Below are 26,375 nucleotides of genomic sequence, written 5' to 3' on the forward strand. Positions count from 1 at the left end.
CTGGCAGCAAGGTAATGAAAAAAGTGAATAATAAAGGAAATATGATCCTCTCCAATCTGAATTTCTCATCCCTCCAATGAGAGAAATAACCATCAGTTCTGTGGCCTGCACAGAGTCCTGCAGGTAGGACTGTATAGTTTAAAATTACTTGTATGTAATTCTGCTTTTATTTTTTCCTACAGATTTCTTAGTAATCTGTACACTTCCCTTCATTGGATTCTCCCCTTCAGAGTGCTGAAAGCTGTAAGTACAATTGTTGAAATGTAACCTCTTAAAAAATGTTGCTAGTCATTAGTGACAATTTACGCATACAAATTTCACAGTGTTTGGATGCTGAATTTTGTTTCAGGCTTGGTTTTCCCAATATATGCATTTTAATGTGTTTAGAAAAGGTATATTGTATTTGAAAAAAATCAGTAACTGTATAACAAATAACAATAACCATATTTAGATTTAGGAAGTACCAGAATAGTTGTTTGCAGTCTCACCAGGATTACATGTTATACCAAACATGTTTCAAAATGCCATTTCTCATTTGACAAAAGGGAATGTCAGAGACTCCACTGGTTCTGAACTACCGTCCTCCGAGTTCAAAGAGGAACTGCTAAGCCCTGGATCTATGCCTGAGCTTTTTTTTCCTGGTATCATCAAAGGGTGTGATCATTAATCCCAGCTAAACAAGAAGTCAGCGTGTTCCACAGAATCAAAGGCTGAACCGGGATTCAGGAGAGGTGCCCTGCTCCTGCTTCTGCTGGTGAGGTGCCGTGTCACTTACAAAGGTCGTGTTGGCTGGGCTTCTCCTATTTTTCACCCATCGATTTGAATTCTAGCTTGAGGGTCGTAACTATGCCTCCCTACAGATTTTTCAGTATGCTGAGCCAATGTAGCAAACACCACAAGCAATGCATTTTTACAGAATAAAGAGTCTATTTATGTGCATTATAGTTATATATTTAACATCTTTTCATAGTAAAGTCAACTATTGGGAGCTTCTGCACAAATATAAACTTTCAATGTCTAGTAATAATAAAGTTTCTGAAGATCAATATAAGATCAGTTTAAGCGAGAGACAGAACACAGATGGCTGGCATAAATAATGTAATCCCAACAAAGAGCGCACTTAATTAAAGAGGAAAGAACTGTAAAGTGGAAGTGGATGCCTTGGGGCAACTGTATCAGGTAAGATAATGCTACAACAGTGAGTGTTTTTATGCTAAGGCACACAGACGACAGGAAGGTGATTCGACACAACCAGCATGGCTTCACCAAGGGCAAGTCTTGCCTGACCGACCTAGTGGCCTTCTATGATGGAGTGACTACATCAGTGGACAAGGGAAGAGCTATGGATGTCACCCATCCAGATTTCCGTAAGGCCTTTGACACGGTCCCCCACAACATCCTTCTCTCTCAATTGGAGAGAGATGGATTTGATGGGTGGACTGTTTGATGGACGAGGAATTGGTTGGATGGTTGCATCCAGAGTGTAGTGATCAACAGCTCAATGTCTAGATGGAGATCAGTAATGAGTGGTGACCCTCAGGGGTCTGTATTGGGACCAGTACTGTTTAATATCTTCATCAATGACATAAACAGTGGGATCGGGTGCACCACCAAGCTGAGTGGTGCGGTTGACACCCCTGAGGGACGGGATGCCACCCAGAGGGACCTGGACAAGCTCAAGAAGTGGGCCCACATGAAACTCATGAGGTTCAACAAGGCCAAGTGCAAGGTCATGCACATGGGTCAGGGGAACCCCTGGTATCAATACAGTCTGGAGGATAAAGGGATTGAGAGCAGCCCTGCCGAGAGGGACTTGAGGGTACTGGTGGATGAAAAGATGGACATGAGCTGACAACGTGCACTCACAGCCCTGAAAGCCAACAGTATTCTGGGCTGCATCAAAAGCAGCATGGCCAGCAGGTTGAGGGAGGTGATTCTGCCCCTCTACTCCACTCTGGTGAGACTCCACCTGGAGTACTGCATCCAGCTCTGGGGTCCCCAGCACAGGAAAGACATGGACCAGAGGAGGGCCATAAAAATGATCAGAGGCATGGAACACCTGTCCTGAGGACAGGCTTGAGACAGCTGGGGTTGTTCAGCCTGGACAAGGGAAAGCTCTGGGGACACCTTATTGCAGCCTTTCAATACTTAAAGGGGGCTTATAAGAAAGATGACATACGCTTGAACTCCTTCATTACTTACACAATTTACCATCAAATGCATCGTAAGAATCTTCAGCAAAATCTAATCTGCTGATTAGATCATGTTATGTCTGACAGCATAAAATAGGATATTTGCAAAGAAAACAACTGAGCAGACGTATTGGAATAAAGAAATGCCAACTATTCAGTAAGGCTTTACCTGCTATGCGTAATTTTGTAGAGAGATGTGGAAATAATGGAAAGGTTAAAAGGAAGGGCAACAAATGTAGGTAGCTTAGTTCTTAAGTTCAGTTATGAATGGAAGCTGTGAAAACTATGGAAAGCCATGAAAAGTATTTATTGCAAAACAGGAACTTGCAGATCTGATTATGTTGCCCCTCATAAGTATGAAATTCTAGAACAGACGTCCCACAGGAAAGCTACTGCAGGAAAGGACTTAATAGAGGGCATGAATGAAGTACTGTGCTTCAAGGAGCAAGGGAACGAACCCAGCCTCCTAGGACTGTTTTTTTCAAAATGTGAGACTCTGCTTGAAGAGGAAAATGAATTTCCAGTCAGACGGACCAGAATCGGTGATGATTGAGGGGAATGTTTTTTTTTTTCCCCATCTGGCTGAGCAATGATTCAAAGGAACTGACATTAATAGAAACAACTAGTGTGTGTTTAAGAAGTGATTAGGGGATAAAAACTTAACAACAAATAAAGCCAGTTAGGTATGGGAGACAGGTATGCATATACAACATGATATCTCATATGACTAAAATTCATGTTAGAAAATCCAAGTGTTCTGTTTGTACTGATGTCAGGTGCTCACTATATGAGGAAAAAGGTTTATTTGATTTTTTGCCTCAATAAGCTGCACCATGGTTTTAGTTTGTTTGGGTACTATATATTCCTTTCAACCATCAATAGTGAAGATAGTAACTAATGGTCCTGCAGAAGGAAACTTGTGTTTCTGTTCTGATCTTCAAAAAACCCCAACCCAGTACACTCTACTTCTTTTGTCCTATTTTCTTTCCACCTTGCACGCACCTCATGAACCAGTGCTCTCTTGCTTCATTAATGAACTTCCAGCTCAGTCCTTCTTCTCCTTCCATCTGAGTTTCACACTGATAATAATTTCTCCTCCTATGTCAGCCCTGCACAGGAATCACAGGTACTACTGCTGAGTTGGGGAACACTGAAGCACAATGATGTCCACACCTAGATCAAAGCTTGTGGATCAACAGCACAGGATCGGGATGTTATCCTCTCGGGATACCAGAATGCAGGGAGCTCTGGTCACTGTCTTTAAGTGGCAAAGGATGGTAAGCAAAGGGCACTTCCACTTACCATTGTAGCAATTCTATTTGGCTACCTCTGTTACCTTTCCTGGTTGCTGTCAGGGATTGCAGACTGACAGTGCTGGATTCCCATACCCTTTTCTGTCGCTGATGCACGTGTGTGGGTCACTGCCTAGGGAGACCCCTACTACAGAGGTCCCTTCTGCCCTTTTTTCCCTTGACAGAATGAATGTTCTCTAGGTCCATACGTGGCTGTTGGCAAAGGAAAAGGAAGAGTCCTTTCATATCCTTGAACTGGGGCATCCTCTTGATGGGGAGAAACTTTCCTCAAACCCTACATCCTGTATATTCTGCAGGAGGTGTTGAAACCACACTCCTGGATGTGGCCTAAATGAAGGGGTCACTGTAATGAGTGTGTAGGACTCAACCCTCCTTCAGAACTGAATGAACAGAGGTGGGCTCCCTTGCTTTTTCAGTGGCTCCCTTATCCTCACTGAGGGCCTCCATGCCTCCATAGAAGGGGCACAGTGCTGTGGGGTGAGGAGGAACCACAGAATCACAGAATGGCTGAGATTGGAAGGGAACTCTGGAGATCACCTTGTGCAACCCCCCTGCTCAAGCAGGGCCGCCCAGAGCAGCTTCCCCAGGACCGTGCCCAGACAGCTTTTGAGTATCTCCAAGGAGGGAGTCTCCACAACCTCCCTGGGCAACCTGTGCCAGTGCTTCATCACCCTCACAGCGAAAAAGTATTTCCTGATGTTCAGAGGGAATCCCCTGTGTTTCAGTTTGTGCCCATTGCCTCTGGTCCTGTCACCGGGCACCACTGAAAAGAGCCTGGCTCCCTTCGCTTTGCATCTTCCCTTCAGGTATTTGTACACATTGGTAAGATCCCTGTGAGCTGAACAGTCCCAGCTCTCTCAGCCTTTCCTCATGCAAGACATGCTCCAGTCCCTTAACCATCTTCACGGCCCTATGCTGGACTCTCTCCAGTAGTTCTACATCTCTCTTGTACTGGGGAGGCCAGAACTGGACCCAGCACCTCCCACCAGTGCCAAGCAGAGGGGCAGGATCACCTCCCTCGACCTGCTGGCAATACTTTGACTAATACAGCCGAAGATATTCACCTTTGCAGCAAGGGCACGTTGCTGGCTCGTGTCCCACCAGGACCCACAGGTCTTTTCCACCAAGCTGCTCTTCAGCCAGTCGTCCCCCAGCCTGTACCACTGCCTGGGTTGTTCCCCTCCGGGGGCAGGGCTTGGCCCTTCCCCTCTTCAAGCTGCTCTCCCCGGGTGTCCCCGGGCTCGCAGACCGCCTGTGCCCCGCCCAGGGGGCCCGCGGGAGCTGCGGGGACACTCACCCACCCAGGCGAGGGGAGCAGCCTGCAGGGAAAAGCGGGGATACCGAGGGCAACGGGACGGCGAGGAAGGCGCGGGGAGGATAGGGGAGCAGCGGCCCACGGGGACGCCGGCCTGGGCTGCGGCTCCCGCGGCCGCCCGATCGCCTCTGCCCCCTCCGCCACCTGCCACCTTACCCCTCGCCCGCCCCGCCGCGCCCCTGGGACAGCGACGGGCTCCCGGGCCCGCCCGGCGGCCGCGCCCCGCCGCGCCCCCTGCCCCTGCCCCGCCAGACGGCGACACCCGCCGGCGGGGGCGGGAGGCCGGAGGGAGGGCCGAGGCACGCTGCGGAGCGCCGCCAGCCCGCCTCGGCCCCTCACCGGCTCACACACGCGCGCCCGCACACACCGCCCGGCGGACGGGAGCGGGGGCCGCTCGCGAGGCGCCTGCCCATGGCTGACGGGAGCCTGATCGAGGGCGCCGAGCCCTTCCCGCGCCGGGAGGAGGCTCCGGAGTGGGGCTACGAGGAAGGTGAGGAGCGGGCGGCGGCTCCGGCGGGGAGAAACTTTCGCCGCGGCCGGGGGGGGAGCAGGAGATGGGAACGGGAGGATTTAAGTAAGGGAGCGGAGGGAAAATCGCCGCCCGGCCGCCTCGAGCCGCGGGGAAGCGCCGGCCCGCCGCGGGCGGCGGGTCCGTCACCGTCGGCTGGATGGCAGCGCGGGGCGGCGGCGGCCGCGGAGCCGCCCGGCACCGGTCGCCGGGGACGGCGGGCCCAAGAGCCGCGGAGCAGCCCCCCTTCCCGCGCCGGTGGGCAGCAGCGAGGCGGTCGGTGAGGGCGGGGAGGGTCTGGCTGGCCCGGGGGGCCGCCGTGCAGCGCGGGGTGCGGATCTCCCCGTGACGGCTTTCCCTTGTGTCTCAGGAGTGGAGTGGGGGCTGATTTTTCCTGACGCTAACGGGGAGTACCAGTCGCCCATTAACCTGAACTCGAGAGAAGCTAAATATGACCCCTCGCTCCTGGAAGTGCGTTTGTCGCCAAACTACGTAGTGTGTCGTGACTGTGAAGTGATCAACGATGGGCATTCAATTCAGATCGCCCTCAAGTCTAAATCAGGTATGCTGAAACACGGCCTTTGCTTTCCGCGCTAAAGCTTGTGTTAAGACTCTCTACGTGTATCCCGGAGCATAGGAGCAGCAACTGCTCCCAGCAGCGAGCAGTTGTGCTCATTGTGCTCATTCGGCATGGACTGCGGCCGGTGAGAGTGTTGCTGTTGACTTCAGTAGGAAAAGGAGCAAGCTTTGCAATCGGAGCTGCAAGTTTCAGCGCCAAACTGGATGGTCAGTCAGATTGCATGTCCAGAATGTCCTCTTGTGGTGGTGTCATCTGATTCACTGGCATTAACAGCTGTCTGCATTCAGAAGCAGTCCAGACCATCACTAAGACAGTGTGATGCCAAACTATTTTGTACAGCTGGCAAAATTTGTCCTTGGTCCGAAGACCATGTTAGTTAAAAGAGCTTTTTCCATTAATTTGAGTGGGTTCTGAATACTAACTACAGAATTAGGCAGCTTAAGATAGATACTCCAGGTATACATGGTTACAATATTGATAAAGAGCAGGTAGCAAAGCAGTCCTCATTTCTTAAAGGGTTTTTTGGTGTCATTCATCAAATAAGAATTAGAAGCAAATAATAAAAGAAACAATTCCAGCTTAAGTGAAATTGCAGTATCTCATTCGGACCTTTCATCTGGGTAAACTATTCTGTATGAAGGAGACAACTGTCAAGGAAGTAGGGAGAAAAAAGTCCATTGTGCTTTCCAGCACTGCGGTAGTTCTTATCATGTGTTTGGAAGAGCATCCAAGTTATTCTAACCAATCTTAGCTAGTAACAGCCTTTTGGGGGCATTTAAACAGCTGAACATTGTCAAACCATGAGACATTCCAACTTCTGTTTCCTTCTGAGGTCCCAGTAGTCCTGGGAGCTACAGCTGTGCTGAGAGTGAGGGAGTCAGTTCAGTTTTACACTGAATTTTTTAAAAAGGAAGGGTTTGTTATTTTAGTAATGATGCTTTCCTTCATAATTTCCTTTCCATGATAAATTCGATGTATTACTGCAACACAGAACATTTCTTTCCATAAAATTTTGCAGATTTGCAATAGAATAGAAATTTTGTACTTCCAGTCAGTTTTACTGCCTTCATCAGAAGCAGAGCTCTTTTCCCAAGCAGTAGGGTTCTCTTTGCAGGATCAGGAAGGTTCTTGAATTCTGTGGAGGAAGTGTGAGTGACTACAGACGACAGCATCACTTGCATTCCACCCTACCTTTCACCTCCTTCAACCCTACCTTTCCCAAGGGCAGTTTGTAACTTAGTAGCAATAGATAATAAGATGGGACCAACACACCTAAATGCATGTGCAAAACCATTGGAGACTTAGGAGAAGGAAAGACTTTTTTTTAAACTTGAAGGCAGTGTGATGCCACACTGATGAGTCTTGAAATACGAGAAAATGTGAAATAGAATAAAAGCTTAGGACTGAGGTATGAAATTATGATTTAGGAAATCTTGTTTTAGTTTCAGCTTTTCCATAGATTTCATGTTACATAATTTCCCATTCTCCATTTGTAAACTGGGGATGATTTTTCCATTTTTAGGAGGGGGAAGACAACGTTTGCTATCCCTATCAAGAGATGAAAAGAGTTAATAAGCCATGTTTGACCTAGTATTCTGGCCAATTTTCAGGGATTGCGGGAACTCCTGCAGCTTCTTTTCCTCACAGGGGATCTCTGACGACAAATCCATTTAGCCAGATTATTTTAATGGGAACTGTTGAGCACTAAATGCTTTTGAAACTCTGTCCAATTAATGTGCGAGAGATCCTCATCTACTGTAATGTTAACAGTCAAAGAAAGACTTCTTTGTGGAAAAAAGTAAACTGATTAAGAAACATATTAAAAATCAATTTGTCATAACTGCTGATTGATTTTATCCTTTAATTCAAGACATGCAGTCCATCTGGAATTCCCAAATCCTTCTCATTATTTAATTGCAAATATTTTCACTGGCTGCTTCCAGTTTGATCATCGTATATGTGTTATGCATTAGGTGAAAGAAGCATGACCAACTGTGTAATGGAATTGTATACTGAAAAATGCTTTAGAGGATATCCTGCTAACAGAGAGAGTTCTCTTAAGCCAGCAGTGGATTGCACAGTGGGTGATAGTTTCAGAATAATTTTCTAATGAGTATCAAAAATTGCTGAAAGGCAAAGCAAAGTGAAGTTAAATATGTTTCATGCATTGACAAGGATCAAGATTTGATGAAAGGCAAAGGAAGGATAAACATGCTTCATGCATTGAAGCACTTTTATCACGGGATCAGTGTTAGAACAGAAATAAACTCTTTGAAGCTCCTGGAGATCCAGAACTACATCATATGGAGAACATTTGTTCTAGTTACACTTTCTCTAGGAGCAATATTTTAAAACAGAGAAAATGCTCCATTTTCCTAAGAAATAGCACTAATTGAGTATCATGTTTCTTTTTATTTGTCCAGATTTCTGTAAACACTTCAGTTGATTGTTTCCCCCAATGTTCACCAGATTTGTAGATTTTCCCTATAGGATGTAGGTATAGATAGAATATAGATAAAGCAAGTTTAAGAAGCAAATCTGAATCTATAACTATATTTAGGACATCTCATTTTAGAAACCCTAATGGCTGTTAGATTAGTTAGGAAGAATTATTAAAGGAGGATTAATTGGAATATTTTGCTTTTTTCTCCAATGTAATTGCTTATGAAAGCCATAACTGATCTGTTTTCTTTCAGGTTTTTTATAGTTCTTTTGTTTTTGTGTTTGTACGATTGCAATATGATTCAATTGCTAAATTATGTTTTAGTATTACACTATGTCTTGTGCTCCAAACTAAGGCCGTTTAGTTTGTGTGTCAAAATAACTTTGTATTATGGAACTTTAATTCCCTAACGCTGTAGGTTATGCAATTAAATAATCCTTATCAATTATCAGAGGTTGTAAAAGATTAATTCAAAGTCTATGAAACGTAAGCTAGAATTTAATGGATTCCGGGGAAGACTGTGAATGCCCTTAAGTAAAACCCAGCCCTGCCTAGAATAGCCAATATTCAGTGATTTCAGTGGGAAGTTGCCTACAGCTTGTGGAGTAATATTTGTTCTGAAGCAGATTCAGAAATCCCTAGGCAAAATGTTTCCATTGATTAATTCCGAAGAAGACTGGGCCTCACAGGTACAATTGCTTGCTTTTACTACTTCTGGTGGAAGTCTCTATTAATGCAAAAGTATCGAGCTAGTATACAAATTTCTTTTGTGTGTGTTGCAATTGTGGACAGATGCTTTTAAGAAATTCCAGATGTTTAAAAAACTGAAGTAAAAAAAAAGCCATGGCTGCCTAGAAGCTGTTTTTAAGTAAATGGGGTATGTTGTTGCTCCTGTGTGTAGGTTTGATTGTATCTGAATATGGAGGCATTCTGTATCTCAGAAGCCTGACAGGTGGTGTATGGCTGAACAACTTTACCTAGCAAAATATTGGCAAACAAAAGTTTTCTATCAGTTTCTGTGACTCATAGCAAATATAGGTGGTGGAGATTAAGCATTTGGACAAGTTGGAGGTAGTTACCAGTTCAATTCAGAATCCCCGCCATCTGTTTAGAGCACACAGCTACTGTCTTGATAAAAGCAATAAACATATTCACTCTTCTGACTGATAAAGGTACAATGTTTTTATTTTGTGTTATGACCAGCCGTTCTGCCTCATAAAACAAAGAGTGCAGCATGACAGTAATTTCACTGTTGTTCACAACTTCCTGAATTCACGTTCTGTACTTACACAGTACTTCAAAAGTAAAGATGTCAAGTCTGTCAACTTCACTTTTCTCCTCTTTAGTACTGCTGATAATAAAGAAGCTTGCAACAATCTCCCCATTGTATTTGGAGAATATATTCAGTGGTTTGTCTGCTTGGAAGGCCAAGTTCCTTACCATTTGTCTTCTTTTCCAGTGTTAATAGGGGGGCCATTACCTCGAGGACATGAGTTTGAACTACACGATGTTCGATTTCACTGGGGGAGAGAAAACCAGCGTGGTTCTGAACACACGGTTAATTTTAAGGCCTTTCCCATGGAGGTAAGAGTGACACTGCATTGCATAACACCCACTAAATGCAAAAGATTTTATTTCATAGCCTGAATTCCTGGTAGTTCAAAAGAGTTTCTTTTAGATCAGCATTTTATTGCTGTGTATTTCAACCACAAAGCTATCTTGCTGAGGTGTGCTTTAGTGCAGGTAAATTAGGATATGCATCTGGAATAGAATGCCTCCAGCACTCATCACATTGTATGATTGATTGGTCATAAAGTTAACTTGCAGAATTATTAACTTCTGTCTTAATAATATTAGTGTTCTAACAAGATCTGCTGTTTCAGCACTTCCTATGTCACCTTGATTAATAGCTATAGGTGGGGAGAACTAGCCACTGGAAATATTTCCGTGGTGAATAATAACAACTTAGGTAAATTTGGAGTAAGTGTGTAGCAATTGGTTCATGAAATAGATTACATATCTGAAAACTGAAGATTATGTGACACTCTTGGGTATGTTATGTAGTATCTCAATGAATTACTAAATTCTGAAACACAAGCAAAGTGATAACACAGTCTGAAAAAACTCAGCTGTTCACGGGGTGTCAGTTTGGGCTCCTAGGCAACCCAAATGCTGGGACCTATTTCTCCTGCCCTCCAGCAGCTGTTCATCATATTTACTTCACTTTCCACTGTCCCATTGCTTACTCTTGTCAAGGAGTGGCTTGGAGTATCCCTTAGACCCTGGGCTGCAAGACTAGCTTTAACGGATACCAACAGATAGTCACCAAGTTTGGTGACTTCAGTTTTGCATCTTTTATTTAATTTGTTGTGCACTGTATTGGTTTTAAAGAAACTGTCAAGATTTGTTCAGAGTTCTTTCAGTCATTTTTGCCTGATTTATCTATCATAATCCCTTACGAGCTTGAAACTCTGTTCCTTTTTTTTCTGTGTTTTTCAGTGCTAGGAAATTTATTATTGTAGTGTTATATTCATGAGTGTCAGACTACTGGAATAGAACTGCTTTACGGAAAAGGATATGAAAAGTATTAGAGCAACTACTGCAGAGCTAAGTGTAAAAAGCTTGTGGACTTACACCATCAATCTAATTCTTAGTGTTATTCAGGTACTTTCTTTGAGTTGTGGGTCAGGTCTTGGTCTCTGCTGTTTGCTATTTTGCACTGGTCCATCAAAAAAACCTTATATATAAGTCACTCGTGGAGGCTTTGCTGGTTGATTTGAGGCGGATCCTCCTTGCAGGATGATTTCAGGCAGATCCTGGCAATGCAGGAGAATTACTTGAATGAGGAAGACTCATCAACCAAAGGGAATGCAGAGGAATCACCTCTGCATCCTGGTTACCTGGCATAATATATACAATATGTTTTATTTGGGCAGTAGGACCTTCAGGATACTGCAGTGTTCCCCTGAGGCAGGAAGTAGCTGGTTCGTTATGAAACAGCTCTGCTTAGTGCTTTTCCTCAAGGCTGATCCAGCATGTAGTGATCAAGAAATATTGACATGAACTATGTCAAGAACTGTTCTTGGGAGCCTGTCAGGGTCTCCCGTCTCCTTGTTTATTAAGGATCACTTCGCAAACATTCTTGGCTGTATGTGGGAAGAGTCTATTGACAATCTGCAGAAACTCCAGAATTCTCTACTCTAAATCAATCTGGAGAAAAATATACTTGACCCAGAGATGCAAAACAACAAACTTAATCAGTCATGAAGGGATTTCATTCTTCACCTACTTTAAAAGCAGCATGGCAGCTGCACAAACAGAATTCAGCACAGTTGAAGAACATGACCTGGAGGTGAGCAAGCCGGTGTTACCCTGTCTCTAGTATCTAAGCAGCTTTCAGCTAGACTGATCTCCATGAAATAACTACTGATGCAAAAATTCTGTAGCAGAAAGAAATTGACTTATAATACACTTTAAATACAGTGAGAATGTTTAATTTTGTGTACAGATCCTTATGCAGATTAATTCTTCTGGCAGAAAATGACAGCATTGCTTGTTGTATCCAAGGTCAGTTGCACACAGGTGTATTGACTGAGCCAGTTCATCATCTTCTGCCCCAAGTCGCAAGAAAGTGTAGGACAGTTTGTTCGACAGATGAGCTGCATTTCCTTCTGCTATATGCACAAAGAGCTGCTATATTAAATCCATTTCAAATTGTCCAAATCAAATATTATATTTGAGCAATAATAAAACAGGTGCTTGTGACCGCTATAACTGTTTATGAAGTAGTACATCTGAGACTCCAGAATGGAAGATTTTCTGTTTCCATTGCAGGGATTGCCCCACCTAATTTTTTTTTTTGTGGAGAACAATCATTTTGATCAAGGGACCAGGAAATCTATTTTCTTGACTTTTAGCATTAGCATCAGTTTATACAGTTGCTGGAAATCACCATATTCTGAACGCATATTGGGCTTGATTTTCACTGGGTTTGTTAGTTACTGTACACAAACAGTGATGGGTGCCTATTTTGGCTATGTACAAGCAGTCTAATGTAGTTTATGCTTTCCTCCTCTACTAAATGTCAAATAAGCTGTCAGCACAAATGCATGCCTAGAAATATGTTGAGCACCAAGTGCGTAAGTTTGGATCTTCTGCCAGTGGAGCAAATCTAGTAGGACGTTTTTCTAAGAAACTAGAAACAATTTACAAAGCAAATGAAAAGGATTTTAAATTCTCCTCTCTTTTAAATTCTCTTAAAGTCAAGGGGATAAACAGTAGTACAAAAATGTAAGTGCTTGGTTTGGGTGGGTACATTAACAACACAACAAACTAGGCCTAGATTATATCCTCCATTACGCTATTATAAATACCGAGCAGTTCTACAGAAATCAACTTCAAGTTTGAAGAGAACTACATGAGATGACTATCTAAGACTATTTATTGACTGGAGCAGCAGTCTGTTTTTTTAGGACTGAAGACTGTAAGGCTTTATTTTATTACATTGGACCAAATAGTTGTAGAACAGCTTCAGATTATCAGTGTAATGATCTTTGTAAAGTATGACTTGAAAAAAGTGTGTTATTTTTCAAAGTTTGGAAGAGCACTCTTCAGTTACTTCCTTAGTCTCTTCACCTTTGATACCATAACTGCTTTTATAGAAATTAGGCAATATCCTGTATTATTTGGGTAATACCCAGTCTCTCAGTGCAAAAATCTATTATTTCTTACTAGACAGCTGGGGTCTTTGCGCATGGTTAGGATATATAGGTTCATGGTGAAATAGATTAGACTACTAAGGTTATGTAACCTTTGGAACAGCTTCTTGAAATAATTCATAGTGTCAAAAAACATTGTTCATGTGGCTCAGAGGCTGAGTTCATTGTTATTTTTATTACTATATGAAGTTCAACAAAGATATGTTTTCCACCTTCCTTGACTGAAGAAACCAGAATGTTGACAGCATTACACCAGTGGTACCATTTTCACTGAAACATCTGTGTTTGCAATCATTCAGTAAAACAGGACGAAACAATAAATAGTTGTCAAAGGTAAATACTGTAACACATCTTTTTAAGCAAAGGAAAAGCAGAGGGCTGTACATATCACAGAATCACAGAATCACTAAGGTTGGAAAAGACCTGTAAGATCATCAAGTCCAACCATCAACCAACAAACACCACCATGCCCATTAAACCATGTCCCACAATGCCTCGTCCACACGTTCCTTGAACACCTCCAGGGATGGTGACTCCACCACTTTCCTGGCCAGTTTATTCCAGTGTCTCACCATGCTCTCAGTAAAGAAATTTTTCCTAATATCCAGCCTGAACCTCCCCTGGCGCAACTTGAGGCCATTTCCTCTTGTCCTGTCACTAGTCCCTTGGGAGAAGAGACCAACACCCACCTCTCTGCAACCCCCTTTCAGGTAATTGTAGAGAGCGATGAGGTCTCCCTTCAGCCTCCTCTTCTGCAGACTAAACAACCCCAGTTCCCTCAGCCGCTCCTCATAAGACTTGTGCTCCAGACGCCTCACCAGCTTCGTCGCCCTTCTCTGGACACGCTCCAGCACCTCAATGTCCTTCTTGTAGTGAGGGGCCCAACACTGAACACAGTATTCGAGGTGCGGCCTCACCAGAGCCGAGTACAGGGGCACGATCACCTCCCTACTCCTGCTGGCCACACCATTTCTGATACAGACCAGGATGCCGTTGGCCTTCTTGGCCACCTGGGCACACTGCTGGCTCATCTTCAGCCGGCTGTCAATCAACACCCCCAGGTCCTTTTCTGCGGGGGAGCTTTCCAGCCACTCATCCCCAAGCCTGTAACATTGCATGGGGTTGTTGTGACCCAAGTGCAGGATCTGGCACTTGGCCTTGTTGAACCTCATACAATTGGCCTCAGCCCATTGATCCAGCCTGTCCAGATCCCTCTGCAGAGCCTTGCTACCCTCAAGCAGATCAACACTCCCGCCCAACTTGGTGTCGTCTGCAAACTTGCTGAGGGTGCACTCGATCCCCTCATCCAGATCATTGATAAATATATTAAACAAGACCGGTCCCAGAACTGAGCCCTGGGGGACTCCGCTTGTGACCGGAGGTACAATACTCCTCTTTCTGTTCCCTGAAAACAAGAGCATGAAAGGCGCTTTCTTGCCTTTTGGCCAGAAATTGGAAGGAGACATTTGTGCAACCTTCTCCAGAAATCTTTCTCAGCAAGTACTTCTACTGCATGTAAACAGTGTTACTTTGCCTTTTGGCCAAAGTTACTTTGGCCACTGCTTGTGCTAAATATTTTGTAATGGTCTTAACATGGAGAGACTGTTTCTTGCCAGCAAATGAAGCAGGGTACCAAAGATTAGATTGTGCTTTACAGTACACATTTCCACAGAGCAGTAAAATCCACACTTACACACGTGACTTACCTGAACCTGATTTAGGTATAAGAAAGAGAGGAACTATTTGATATCTTTATTCCTCTCCTTCGTGCCAAGAGTATGGATTGGAGAAGGAAGAAGAATAAATGAAGATCTAATGAAACTCTGACTGTCACCCTTACTTTTTATGTATAACAGGGAGATAGAGTGGGACAGGAATAGCCAATCACTGCTATTTATTTTTGTTGTTAGCAAAGGTAAAAGAGGGGCAGCTAAAAATAGAGTCCCATTGTACCCGATCTCTGTATAAACACAGCATACTATAGTGCCAGGCCAAATCAACTTACAGTCAAAAAAGACAGGAAGGACAGCAGGAGAAAGTGAACCATATGATGGCATCAATGCTGTTATATGAAAAAAAAAAAAAAAAAAGAGTTTTCATTGTTTCTGAAGTGAAGAGAAACAGGGAAAATTATGCCTTAAAGGTGTCTCTTAGTTACTCAAGTGATGGTGTGACCAAAGACACAACCTGACCATAAGGGAACAGTTGTTTCCACGCTGCTGCTCTGAAATAAAATTGTATCTGAGAAATATTCAACACTTGAAATACAACCAGGTAGATAATTCTCTGTAGTCCATCCTCTTTAAAATGTAGGTTTATATTATCTGTGAACTATGTGAAAGCTCTCGGTAGAAAAGGATTGGCAGAAAAACATTTTAAAAATGTTTCCAAGATGTGCGGGAAGATTAAAAACTGTATTATTGTCTGTTCTACAGTTTTTGAGTAGAACAGAAGAAAATCCAATTGCCTGAAGGACCAGAATCAGCTCTGTACAGGAAAAAAAGACATTCCTTTCTGTTCTGTAATGAAGAGCAGACTAATTCATTCTGTAGACTCTTTCAGAGTTACTGAAATACCTGCTGCAATGAAGTTAAATATAATGCAAAAAACATCCTACCCTTGATCTGATTTAAATCATTAAGTTTTCCTTTGTTCATGTGAAATGGTTCCTGCCTAAATCTCATCAAACAGAAGTTACAGCTTTAGGTCTTCAAGTTAGGCTGTTAACATTACGCTTATCTACTCAAGTCTTTACAGTCTTTGATGTGGGGATTTCTCTGTGCTCAGCTCTGAAATCAGATACCGGCACACTGTGCATCCCCTTTCTGGCATTTCTTGAGAGGAGGTGTCATGCTTTCAACATGGAAATTTATTCTTTGCCAACTTTCAATATTCTTTGCCAATGTTATTTAATCTTGCGATCTGTTTTAATCAGTTTCTTATTAGCTTGTTAGCAAATTATTTGAGTTAAAAAATACAACAGAGTATTTGTAATTGTAATAGAAGTCCTGGAACGTAGTGTGCGTGCAAGCATGTCTCTCCCTCTGTACGCAGAGACTTACAAACTGCAGTGGGACTGGGTAGGTGTGAATGGCAAGCAGGATTTAATCTGTAATGAGAGTAGTTTCTAATATGTGAGCTCAGTTCTGATATCTGTGGATTTTTGCCGGTAGCTTTAATGGGACTATGATCCCAGTCATAAACCCTAAAAGAAAACGTTTTAAACCAAGGAGTAAATCCTGTTGCCTTAGCTGATTACATTGATTACCCGCTTGTGAAAAAAAATTAATTCATTCCTCTCACTTTGGCAGCACAAGACCTATGAATGAAGAATATCTTGCTTAGGCAGTCATGAATTTAACAGGAGGCAAAAGGAACAGATTCCAGAAGGGTTTATGTAGCTTTGTGCTGAGGTCTGGAACTCTGCTCAGAAATTATCCAAGTTTTCTGGTGGAAAATTAACTTGTTACTCAAAGGCTTGGATGATTTTCTAAATTTTGGAATCATTGCAGAAGAATACTTTGAGCTGTGATTAAAACAGTGCGTCTTGTAAGAAAATGATGACATTCATGTAATAGCTATATCCTTGACAGATTATGAATAACAGATTAATAATAGTTTAAAGTAGATATGCCCATTGGACATTATCTAGTTTTCGAGGACAGAATTGTGGAAAAAAACAGGAAAATCAGGCCAATATCTAAGCAGATGTTTTCAGTTTTACCAATCTGCAATGATTTATACAGAAACAATTTTTTATGCATTATGTAGATGCCATTTACGAACGTAACAGTAATACTTAGCTTTACACAGCACTCCATGGGCAAAATCGGTCCTAGCACCAATTCCAGGGCTGCCAGTGGACTGTATTATGTGGGATCCTAGCCCCATATGTGCAGGTGTTCAAGTATTTTTCTGCATTTTTCTATGTACCGTACAGTCTGCAGTCCCTTATTTGATGTGACTTCTGTTTGGTTTTTTTGTAGTGGTACAAAGCTGGGAGGTCTCCGTCCTCTCCCAGTATACTGGGAAACGGAAAACTAGCAACAAGATAGAAACAAAATAACCATCATTGTAAAAGCACACATGAGCAGCTTATGACTCTCGAGATGATTGCTAGTTGCTAAGCTCTTTTCAGTATTATATTTTTATTGTGTTTGAGGGTTAATATCGCCTAAATAGGCACGTGGAGTCTCTGAAGTATACTTTGTTTCTAGGTAATTTGTCAATATGAGCTTGGATTGGCCCTTGTTTTGCTCAGTCACATATAGTTTGAGTTTTTCAGGGAATACATCTGTGTGCTTTGTTTTGTGGATCCATGAAAAAAGCAGGTGCAAAAATGGGCTGATGTGCTAGCACAAACATGCTTTTAGCTTGGCTGATGCCTGAGAAATGCTCAGTTAAGCTCTGTTGAAGAACTGTACACATCTTCAGAGGTAGCAGATGTGATTTCCCTTCTGTGTAAAATCTGCAGTTCATTTATTGGATTGTGGAAGGCGTACAAGCTGCCAGACACCAGGTCAAAGAAGAGTGGCATTAGCAGCCTATCCTGAAGCTTCTTTATCCTTTTGTCTCTCTTTTAAGAGCTATGTATTTTATTTACAGCCAGTTGTGTGTGGAGAAGCTTCGTGGCTCACATGCACCTGAAACTCTTTTGAGGTAGCAGTTGCAATAGTCTGTGATTTGTAAATTCTACTAGGATGGAGAATTTCAGTATTCTTTTAAGAAATAAATGGTCCAAACTACAAATGACTGAGCAGAATAGGAAAAATTCTTCTAAGGAGAAATGCCGCAGGTGGAGAGAAGTTGGGTGAAGGAAATGAGAATCAGAAGAAAATGAGGAGTGACACAAGAGGGGAGCCCTTCTCTGGGCTCACTGTTCTATCTTACCTCAGGTTATTGGTTTAGTTCTGCCAGAAGTTGCAGACGGTCTTTGCGCTTTGCCTGTAATAGGCATTTTGCACCAAATTTTCTTGCAGTCGTGCTGGGCTAAGATGCAATGTTCAGTTGCAGCCTGTAGTAACAGTTTTGTTGGTGCTGCGTCCTCGTGGAGGGAGGCAAATAACCTTGAACAAAATAGCTCTTAGCAATCCCTGTCTGAGATGGAAACAATATAGCCTCTGATACTTTTAAAAAAGACGTGAACCTTTTCCACTCCTTGAGCAGAATTACAGCTTTGCCTTCTCCTTACTCTGTTTTCTCACAAGAGTGTCTTGGTGACAGTGCTTGTACTCATGGATATAGAGGCTGCTATCATGACATCCCTTATTGCAAACCCCATTCCCAACTCTAGTAAGATGGCTACTTATGTTTTCTCTCTGCTGTGGGAGAAGAGCTTTTGTGGTCACTTAGAAGATGGGACTTCTGAAGAGGATTTAAACCCAGGTTTGAGTGCAACAAAATGGCTGCTCAAGTCTCTTCCTTGCCATTTTCTTGGCTGTGTGCCCTTAACGTGATTTGCTTCAGTTGTACATAATTTTCTAATTTCTGCCATGATCATTGCTGGCACTCTGCTCATGTCTTGCTTCAGTTTCCTGGTGCCTTGGTTTTCCTGTTTGGTTTTCCTTGGCACTTCACCCTAACCACTAGGCCTAACTGCTTTTCTAAGACCTGTCACTGTGGGAGAAGCTGAGAAAGGAGATTCCTTATTTTGTTGTTTTCCATGCCACATGCTTGAATCAGGACCAGTTCCTAGGTTGGACCCAGTGCATAAGTGAATATTCTAAGAGAGAGAAGATAGCTTTCTGATGCTAACCCCCAAATTTTGTGTTATTTGTGCTAATGGTGCATGCATGGCTCTTAAGAGGTAAAGGATGAAACCTGAAACAGCTGAAAACCTTTGAAGGCTTCCACAAGTATTTGCTGTCATGCCTGAGTGCTTCACAAGCACAAATAATATAATCCTTAAAACATCAGTGCAAGGGAGACAAGTTCTGCTATTGCCAATGAACTGGTAGAAGACAAGTTCAAAGGGATTAAATTGTTTGGCCATGGTCACACATGATGCCTTTTTCAGAACTGAGAGAGAACTGACTCATGATTCCTAGATGCTTGAATTCTAGCAAGACTTTCCGACACTGTAGTACCAAAATACCTAACTTAGGTTGTAAATCCCAGTTCAGCAATTTAACCACAGGACTATCTGATGCCCTAGTCCATAGATCACACTGTTGCCGATGAGATAGTCTCACTGGTCATTCCTGCCTTCTCGCTGTGCCAGCATTAAGCCGTGTAATGAACTGGACTGGGGAACAGTTAAAGTTTAACCAAATTTGGGGAGTTTATGGAACTATGGCAGAGGAGAAAAGTGTAACACCATTATGCAATCTGCAGACTTGCAATTCAAGAGAAAACTGTTAGAGATGCTTAACGAAGTTTATTATTTCAATGGAAGCTTAGCCAACATTACAGAAAAAAACCTGAGTTTCCTAGACGAGTGTAGTATGGAAGAGCAGCTGCTCGCTGGAGAACAGTCAAGATTATGGCTTAAGAAGACAATATGCAGCTGCAGATTATCATCTCTTTAGAGAGACTCTTAGCTTTGAAACACAGAGAACTGTGGGATTCAAATCAGTTATTAAAAAAACTTAGTAAATTAGCAGGGAAGGAGTGTTTTTTATTCTGCCTTCATTAGGGAATTTATTGCTGAAAATTAAATCAGTGGTTTAAATCCTTCTACATATGAACAGTCTGGTTTTAAATCCAGACAACAGATTGCAGCCAACACTTTGTGGAATTGGACATGCTTATATTAAATGCTTAGTCATATAAATAACACTTCCAGAATTTAATACTTAACCCATAGCACTTTGTGTTTTCTGTCTTCTTGATGGCATTGCTAGTCTGTAATATCATCAACTATTCATCGAGGGCCAGTCCTTTTTCCAAGCTTCGCCTACGTGTTTGCTGGGGCCAGATGTTGTATCAGGGAACAATAACTGCTCTGTGGTGCTCCTTGCTTCACACACTGAGCAGAAACTTGTCACAGTGGGGAGCCTGACCTATGAATTACCTGACAGTAATAGCTGTATAGCTTTTCATTTCCTTACTGATAAGGTTGATACCAAAAGTCAGCAATCTAGAAACAAAGGTATTTTGCCTGTTTCGTTCCTTTTCTTAGCATTTATATTTTTATTACAGTTGGAAAAATGTTAATTTTTGATTAATTCCTGTTTTCTTTTCATTTCCTGTGCATGCCAGTAGAAATAAGCAGTGCTTGTGCTTTCAAAATGGGAAGAAAAAATAAATACATAAAAATTACAAATTACAGCATTCTCAGTTTCCCCTATACCCTTCAATGCTTTGCCAATGATTTTCCTAAGAAACAGGCAAGCTAATGTTACATGTCAGCAGCTTCTGTGGGCAAATGAGGAGATACTTTGATCTTCTGTTCAAGGCCTGAATGAAGGGGGTCTAGGTGGGGTTTGCAAAGCTTTCTGCAGATTGGCGTCCTTCACAGAGACTTAAGATAGGTAAAGACATTGGCGTTGTGGTTGCATTAACTGTGAAGATAGTTTATGCTGGTGTCTTGGCTCCCTGTGAGTGCTGAGAGAACTGCTGTGGTGTTTGGCTTTGTGTCATCCTCTTTGTGTCCCTTTCCTGTTTCCTAACCTTGTATACAATGGAAACGAAGCCTCTCTCTGAAGAGTTAGTCCATATCTGGTTAGAAGAGGGACACAATATTTGACCTGATTTTCCTTTTTTGTTAAGTTTAAATCAACTAATTATTTTTTTATTTTTCCCCTCACCTTTTGGCTTCTTTTGCCAGAACAGAAAGAAGAGCACTCAGCTGGATTTTTTATGGTTCCCATTACTTTTCTTTTTAGCTCACTGTTCATAGCTGTAGTCTTTTGTGTCTTTCCATGTACGTCACTGCTTCCTGCTGTTAATGTAATTTTTTCAATGGACCAGTAGTTCTTTGTCTTATATGAAATGAGGCTACTGCATGTGATGAGACTGTTCAAAGGGAACACAGATTCCTGTTTTAATACTAGATGTTGCAATGTTTTTATTACTCTTTTTCAGTATGGCTTACCAATGTAGATACTTGTTTAGCAGAAGCAAGAGTGTTTCCTGAGATGCTGCAAATAATTCAGTAGTCCCACTGTTCCCTACCTTTTCAGTGGCACACGTGAAGGTATGCCACACAATTGCCTACACTACTTCTGCTGTTGCTTGGAAAGAGAATAGATTTTGGAAGGTGTCTTTGCAACCCTTCCTTTTATGATCCAACTAAAATGATTTAATTTACAGCCATGTTAGAGTTCTGCCCTCTTTCAAAGGTGTTCGTGGAGAGGAGAGCACCAGTCAGCAAGGGTTCTGGACCACCCTGATGTCCCAGTCAAGCATTTGTTCTGCATGTTTTATCTGTGAATTTAGCTTTTGACCTGAGACATATAGTATCTCACACTGTGACTATGAAGTTGTTTAAACAGTATCTCCAGGACAGCTTGTACTCTGCTCCAACTTGATTTGTTTGCACCTAATTTCTCTGATTTTAGATTACAGACTTCTTTGTTAAGGGAATGTCATCTTGTTCTGTACATACTTGGAGCCTGACGGTTAACCCACAGACTAGACCTGCTAGATCTTTAACACTTTCAAGAAATTGTAACAAGCAGAAGTTCAGCAGAAGCTGTGCTTTCCCTTCTCCCACGTTATATTAATCAGGAGGTTTTTAACGCTAACAGTGTTGTCATCTGTGTTTCTTGGCACTGCTTTCAGCTTGTGTCTCTTAGAGCTGAAATTAGCGTTGCTTTCAAAGTTAGGCACAGAGTTCCCTTTATGTCATTTTTTTATAACAATGATCTATGTATGAAATTTTAAAGAAGATTTAATGTCTGCTGAAATTCAGTGGCATTTTGGCACCTATCCACAATAGAAGCCTTGAAAAATTCAAGTCTACAAGCGTGAACCAAGTACGCTGATTAATAACCTAACTCCCTTGGCTACTTCCTTGTCGTCGTCGTCTTCTTGATTTTGCCCAGAGTTCATGATCTAGTAATTTGCTTTTATTTTCATTTACATTTTCAAAGGAAGCGTATTTACCTTGCCTGAAGTGTAATGTTTAACCATGCAGGCTTTGTTACTTTATGGGTTTTTGTTTCTTTTTTTGTGGCATGGAGTATGTACACGTACTCCTGCTTCTCCTAAGATATTTTCAAACAGCCTCTGTATCAATTCCATTAACTTTAATTTCCTAAACCTCTCCTTCAGGCTGTTAATAACTAACTTTCTATTTTTTTAATCACTTTTCTTGAAGCTGTGTGCCCTGGTCATATCCTTGGTTCAGTCCCCTTGTGAGGATTTGGAACTTAATTACTGTATGTTATGGTCACTGCCAACAGCTTAGTCAATTGCTTCCTGAAACAATTCAGTGCCAAGTCAAGTATCAACTCATAAATTCTTGTGCACATGTATAATAGCAAGACACAATTTTTCCACATTTTGTCCTCCTGTGATGTTGTTTACGGAATATTTGCATTGTTGAAATTACACATCATTATTGTACGACTAGGCTGTGTTGCTTTCCATTGTTACTAGCTGAAATCCTCAGCTTCATTTCAGCCCTCTCAAATCAGGGAAAAGACTTTATGCTGGCCCTAGTTAGGTAGCCAGAGTTTCCCGTTTGTAGGGTTCCCTGCTCAGCTTTTATGGCATGTTGTGAATGAAACTGGAATATACCAATCTCTAACAAACTTGTGTGAGTCCAGGTCAACAGTTCTTAGCTCTACAACCTTTAGCAGAGCAGCTCTGAAGCTGCTTTAATTTACCTTAGGGTTATAGATTCATCTCTGAGATAGCGTTTATGTGGAATCAAAACAGAGTTTCAGCTCCACTGTCTTTCTCAGCAGTGACAGTAATACGACAAAAAGCAATATGCTCAAAATTTCTAGACTAACATGTTCTAGATGCAACTCTGGTTAAGATGTGGTGATGCAGTATTCACCTAACTATTAGTCTTTTGACGTACAGCCTATATGAATTGAAATAAGAGTTGGGAAGATATGAGAGCGGCAACATATCTCTCATCCTTAGATGCCTTCTTGTCCTCTAATATTACTAGACTAAGCAGACTTTTCTGGAGCTTGTAATTGCTCTTTGCACAGCTAACAAGAAATAGCTGTGTAACCTAGTTCTGACCAAGGAACAAAGCTTTCCAGAAGATTAATTTACACATGATGCAGCACGCATTGAAGAAAGAAGCTTTTGTAATAATTAGCTCCTTAGTAAAGAGAGTGTAGAGAGTGGAAAAAGTATGATAGGCAATTGCAACAGCAGCATAGATTCAAGCAAGCCTAGTGACGATAGCGTCACAATCTGATGTTCTAATAGTTTAACATGCAGATCTGAAGAGCAGTTACTTAAAAATGACAGTCTTCTACTGTGTGTAGAGCACTAACAGGAGCCTGTTGAACAGAAGGATCCCTCATGTCACGATCTCTTGCAATATGGGCTATGGTTGCCAATTAGGTTGAGGCAGGATCCACAGCCAGGCTGGGCAGGTGTTTCATCTTGCCTCCTGCTGCCTCAGCTGCCGGTGGTTTTATCAGGCATAAGTCCCCTATAGGGCCTGGTTCTGGTGCCGGGGAGGTCAGGAAGAGTTTTGCTGTTGGCACATTTCCCCTTGACTCTAATGGGGTGCGGGCTTGGTGCTTTGTTCCAAACTGCCTGGCTTAGCCAGTGGAAATGCTGCACATTGAACAGTGTTTTATAGGGATCCCAATAACAAATCAGGGTTTCAGTAGTTTAGCAATAAGTATTCATAAAGAAAGCAGTTATATGGACTCCTTTTTATGGTAGCAAGTCATTCCAGACTGTGCAGGTTCACAGCAAATTTGTAGCATGAAGATCATGTAAGAGTGCAGAAGTGTTGGAGCAGAGTCTTTCTTCTCCTCTTACCATTAATCAGATATGTCATAACAAAAGATGAGCTGTAATTTATTTTAGAGTGTATTTTCCTATAAGGAAGGAGCCTGTCTCATATTTGGTCTGGCACTTGGGTGACAGATGCACACTAGCGTGTTGCGGTAAGGGACAGAGCTAGTAGCAACTTTCCTGACATTGCAAGAGTCGGGTAAACTTACATGAAAGTAAGCTTATGTGAAACATGGTCATTCACATAGGTGGATGACTGAAAGGGTCTGAGAAAGAGGCGTCATTCAGGAGTCAATCAAGAGGCGTCACTCTGGCGGTCCTGGGAAATTTGAGCCTGGGGTCCTGAGCAGAGACTCCTGGGGAATGTGAAAGGGTGAAAGGCAAGGGACACAACTTGCAACAAGAGAGATTCTGATTAGGTAGAAGGAGAAAAAATTCTTCAATATGGGGGAGGTCAAGCACAGAACATGTTACCCAGAGAGGTTGTGGGATCTCCATCGTTGGAGATATGCAAAACTTAGTTGGGCAAGGCCCTGAGCAACCTGATCTGACTTTGAATTAGTAGCTAACTTTGAAGTTGGTGCTGCTGTGAATGGGGGAAGGAGGCAGTTGAACTTCAGAGACCACTTCCAACATAAATTATCCTGTCATTATATGTTTTTATGTGTGAGCTGGGAATAAAGTAAGGTTAGCAACAGAGCTTGAAAGATCATTTTTGTTCTTAGTGAGCTTAGGACCCTGCAGATTTCCACAAAGTAGCCAGTCCCACAGACAGGGGAAAAATGTACGTGGTTTTGTAACTCTGCTTTTTATTGAGAGAAACTGGCTTCCAGAACTGATAAAAGTGCTAGGTCATATACAGTGACTCTGATTCCTGCCAGAATCCGTCTTCCCAGGGACTCTGATCCTGTGTAAAAAACTACTACCCCAGGCCTTTTCTTTTCATATGGACGCAAAAGATATTTCTGTGGTGGAGAAAGGAATGGATATAGGGTGTAGGGTTTTTATTTGTTTCTGGATTTTAAAGCCAGAATCTCAGGTCCTTACTCAGTTTTGAGAAAGTCTTGATTTGAGACAGGCCCTTTGTTAATGCCAGTGTCAGCTTTTCCTAAGCAAGGACATTAGGACTGGGATCAGTAGTCTTTTGGTTGAGTGGGGACTGGATGAAAATTGAGAAGATTCTCAGAATTTGTTCCATACAGAATAATCCTTCTGTGGGGTTTGCTCTGCTACCTGGAATAATTTCTTAGTTTTTCCTGTGAAGGAGAGTCTCTGCAGCTATTCACAGAACAAATCAACTTTACCAGCACTTTATTATCATTTGCCTTCATGAGTTTTCAGTTTATCTGATTTTAAGGAAGTCACTGCTACAATTCTTTGATTTACAGCTGGAATGTTAGAAGGCTCCAAATTATGTTTTTATCCAAGAAAAATGTAGTTTTTGAGTGCTAAGGAGTTTCTCACAGGTTTCAGATTATTTTGTAAAAATATACTATCTGGCATGCCGAGCCAGCCAACGATAATCGGTAACAGCATAGCCGACTCATTTTGGTTGTATAGAACCATCATAACTACCGAGTATCAAAACATTAGCTAACAAGTTGAGCAGAGCCTCTCCTGCCATACTGACATGTGCAGCTTGTTTGTACTCTGAATGAAAACCACACAATGGTAAACTGCCAATACACTGCAGCTCATTATTTAAAAAAACACTGCATGGTTATGTTCATATTGGAGACTGGCACCCCTTGTGAGTATGCACTTTTTATATAGCTGTCTCAAATCGACGTAAAACTGAAAAAATACAGAGCGTTAATCTAATAAGCCTCTCTGGCTATTGCTACTTGTAAGATACAGATGCATGGGTATGAAGTTGTCAATGTGCATGGGCATTATATTATATTGACAGTTTCAAGATTTATAAAAGCACTGGGGTCTTTCCTCTAAGCACATCTGATTCCCATAAATATTAACAAGAGTTACATGCCATGTTGTTTGTGGACTGTACTCTCTAGAGTTCAAATTTTGTAATGTTTGTAGACTTTTTGCCATCTTTTTTTTTTACTGTTATCTGACATCTTCATCTGATGTCATATTACAAATAAAAAAAGAGTAAACAAAGGGCAGAACAGCTTCAGAGAAGCACATAAATACACAGGATAAACGATGATTTGAAAGCAACACTTTGCTACAAACATTCAGGCCTTACTACTTCCTTGCTAATATTTCCCTTTCTGAATCACTTTTTTGTGTACTTACCCAGCCCCATCTGAGCTACATATTTACTGCTCTGTAGAAGAATTAATTTGATTTGTCTTCTATTTATTTAAGTGCATGTTGACATCTGTTTATTTATTTCAGTGTGCATGCATGGGCTTATCAGAGTTAGAGCAAAAGATGTGAGGCCTGTTGGGCTGTTGTTAGGAAG

The 26,375-nt window shown here is 42.1% G+C and overlaps 1 protein-coding gene across 1 annotated transcript in view; it reads left to right on the plus strand.

Moving 5' to 3' along the window:
- The first annotated feature begins 5,219 nt into the window (after positions 1 to 5,219).
- CA8 (carbonic anhydrase 8) overlaps positions 5,220 to 26,375 on the plus strand; it is a 52,792-nt gene continuing 31,636 nt past the window's right edge. Inside the window, exons 1-3 of the mRNA XM_059815248.1 lie at positions 5,220 to 5,310; positions 5,699 to 5,890; positions 9,811 to 9,935. Of these exons, the coding sequence (XP_059671231.1) occupies positions 5,232 to 5,310; positions 5,699 to 5,890; positions 9,811 to 9,935 (396 nt within the window). The 5' untranslated portion in view covers positions 5,220 to 5,231. The remainder of the gene's footprint in view (positions 5,311 to 5,698; positions 5,891 to 9,810; positions 9,936 to 26,375) is intronic.

This window comes from Gavia stellata, chromosome 3, assembly GCF_030936135.1.
Source record: "Gavia stellata isolate bGavSte3 chromosome 3, bGavSte3.hap2, whole genome shotgun sequence".
NCBI classification, from domain to species: Eukaryota; Metazoa; Chordata; class Aves; order Gaviiformes; family Gaviidae; genus Gavia; species Gavia stellata.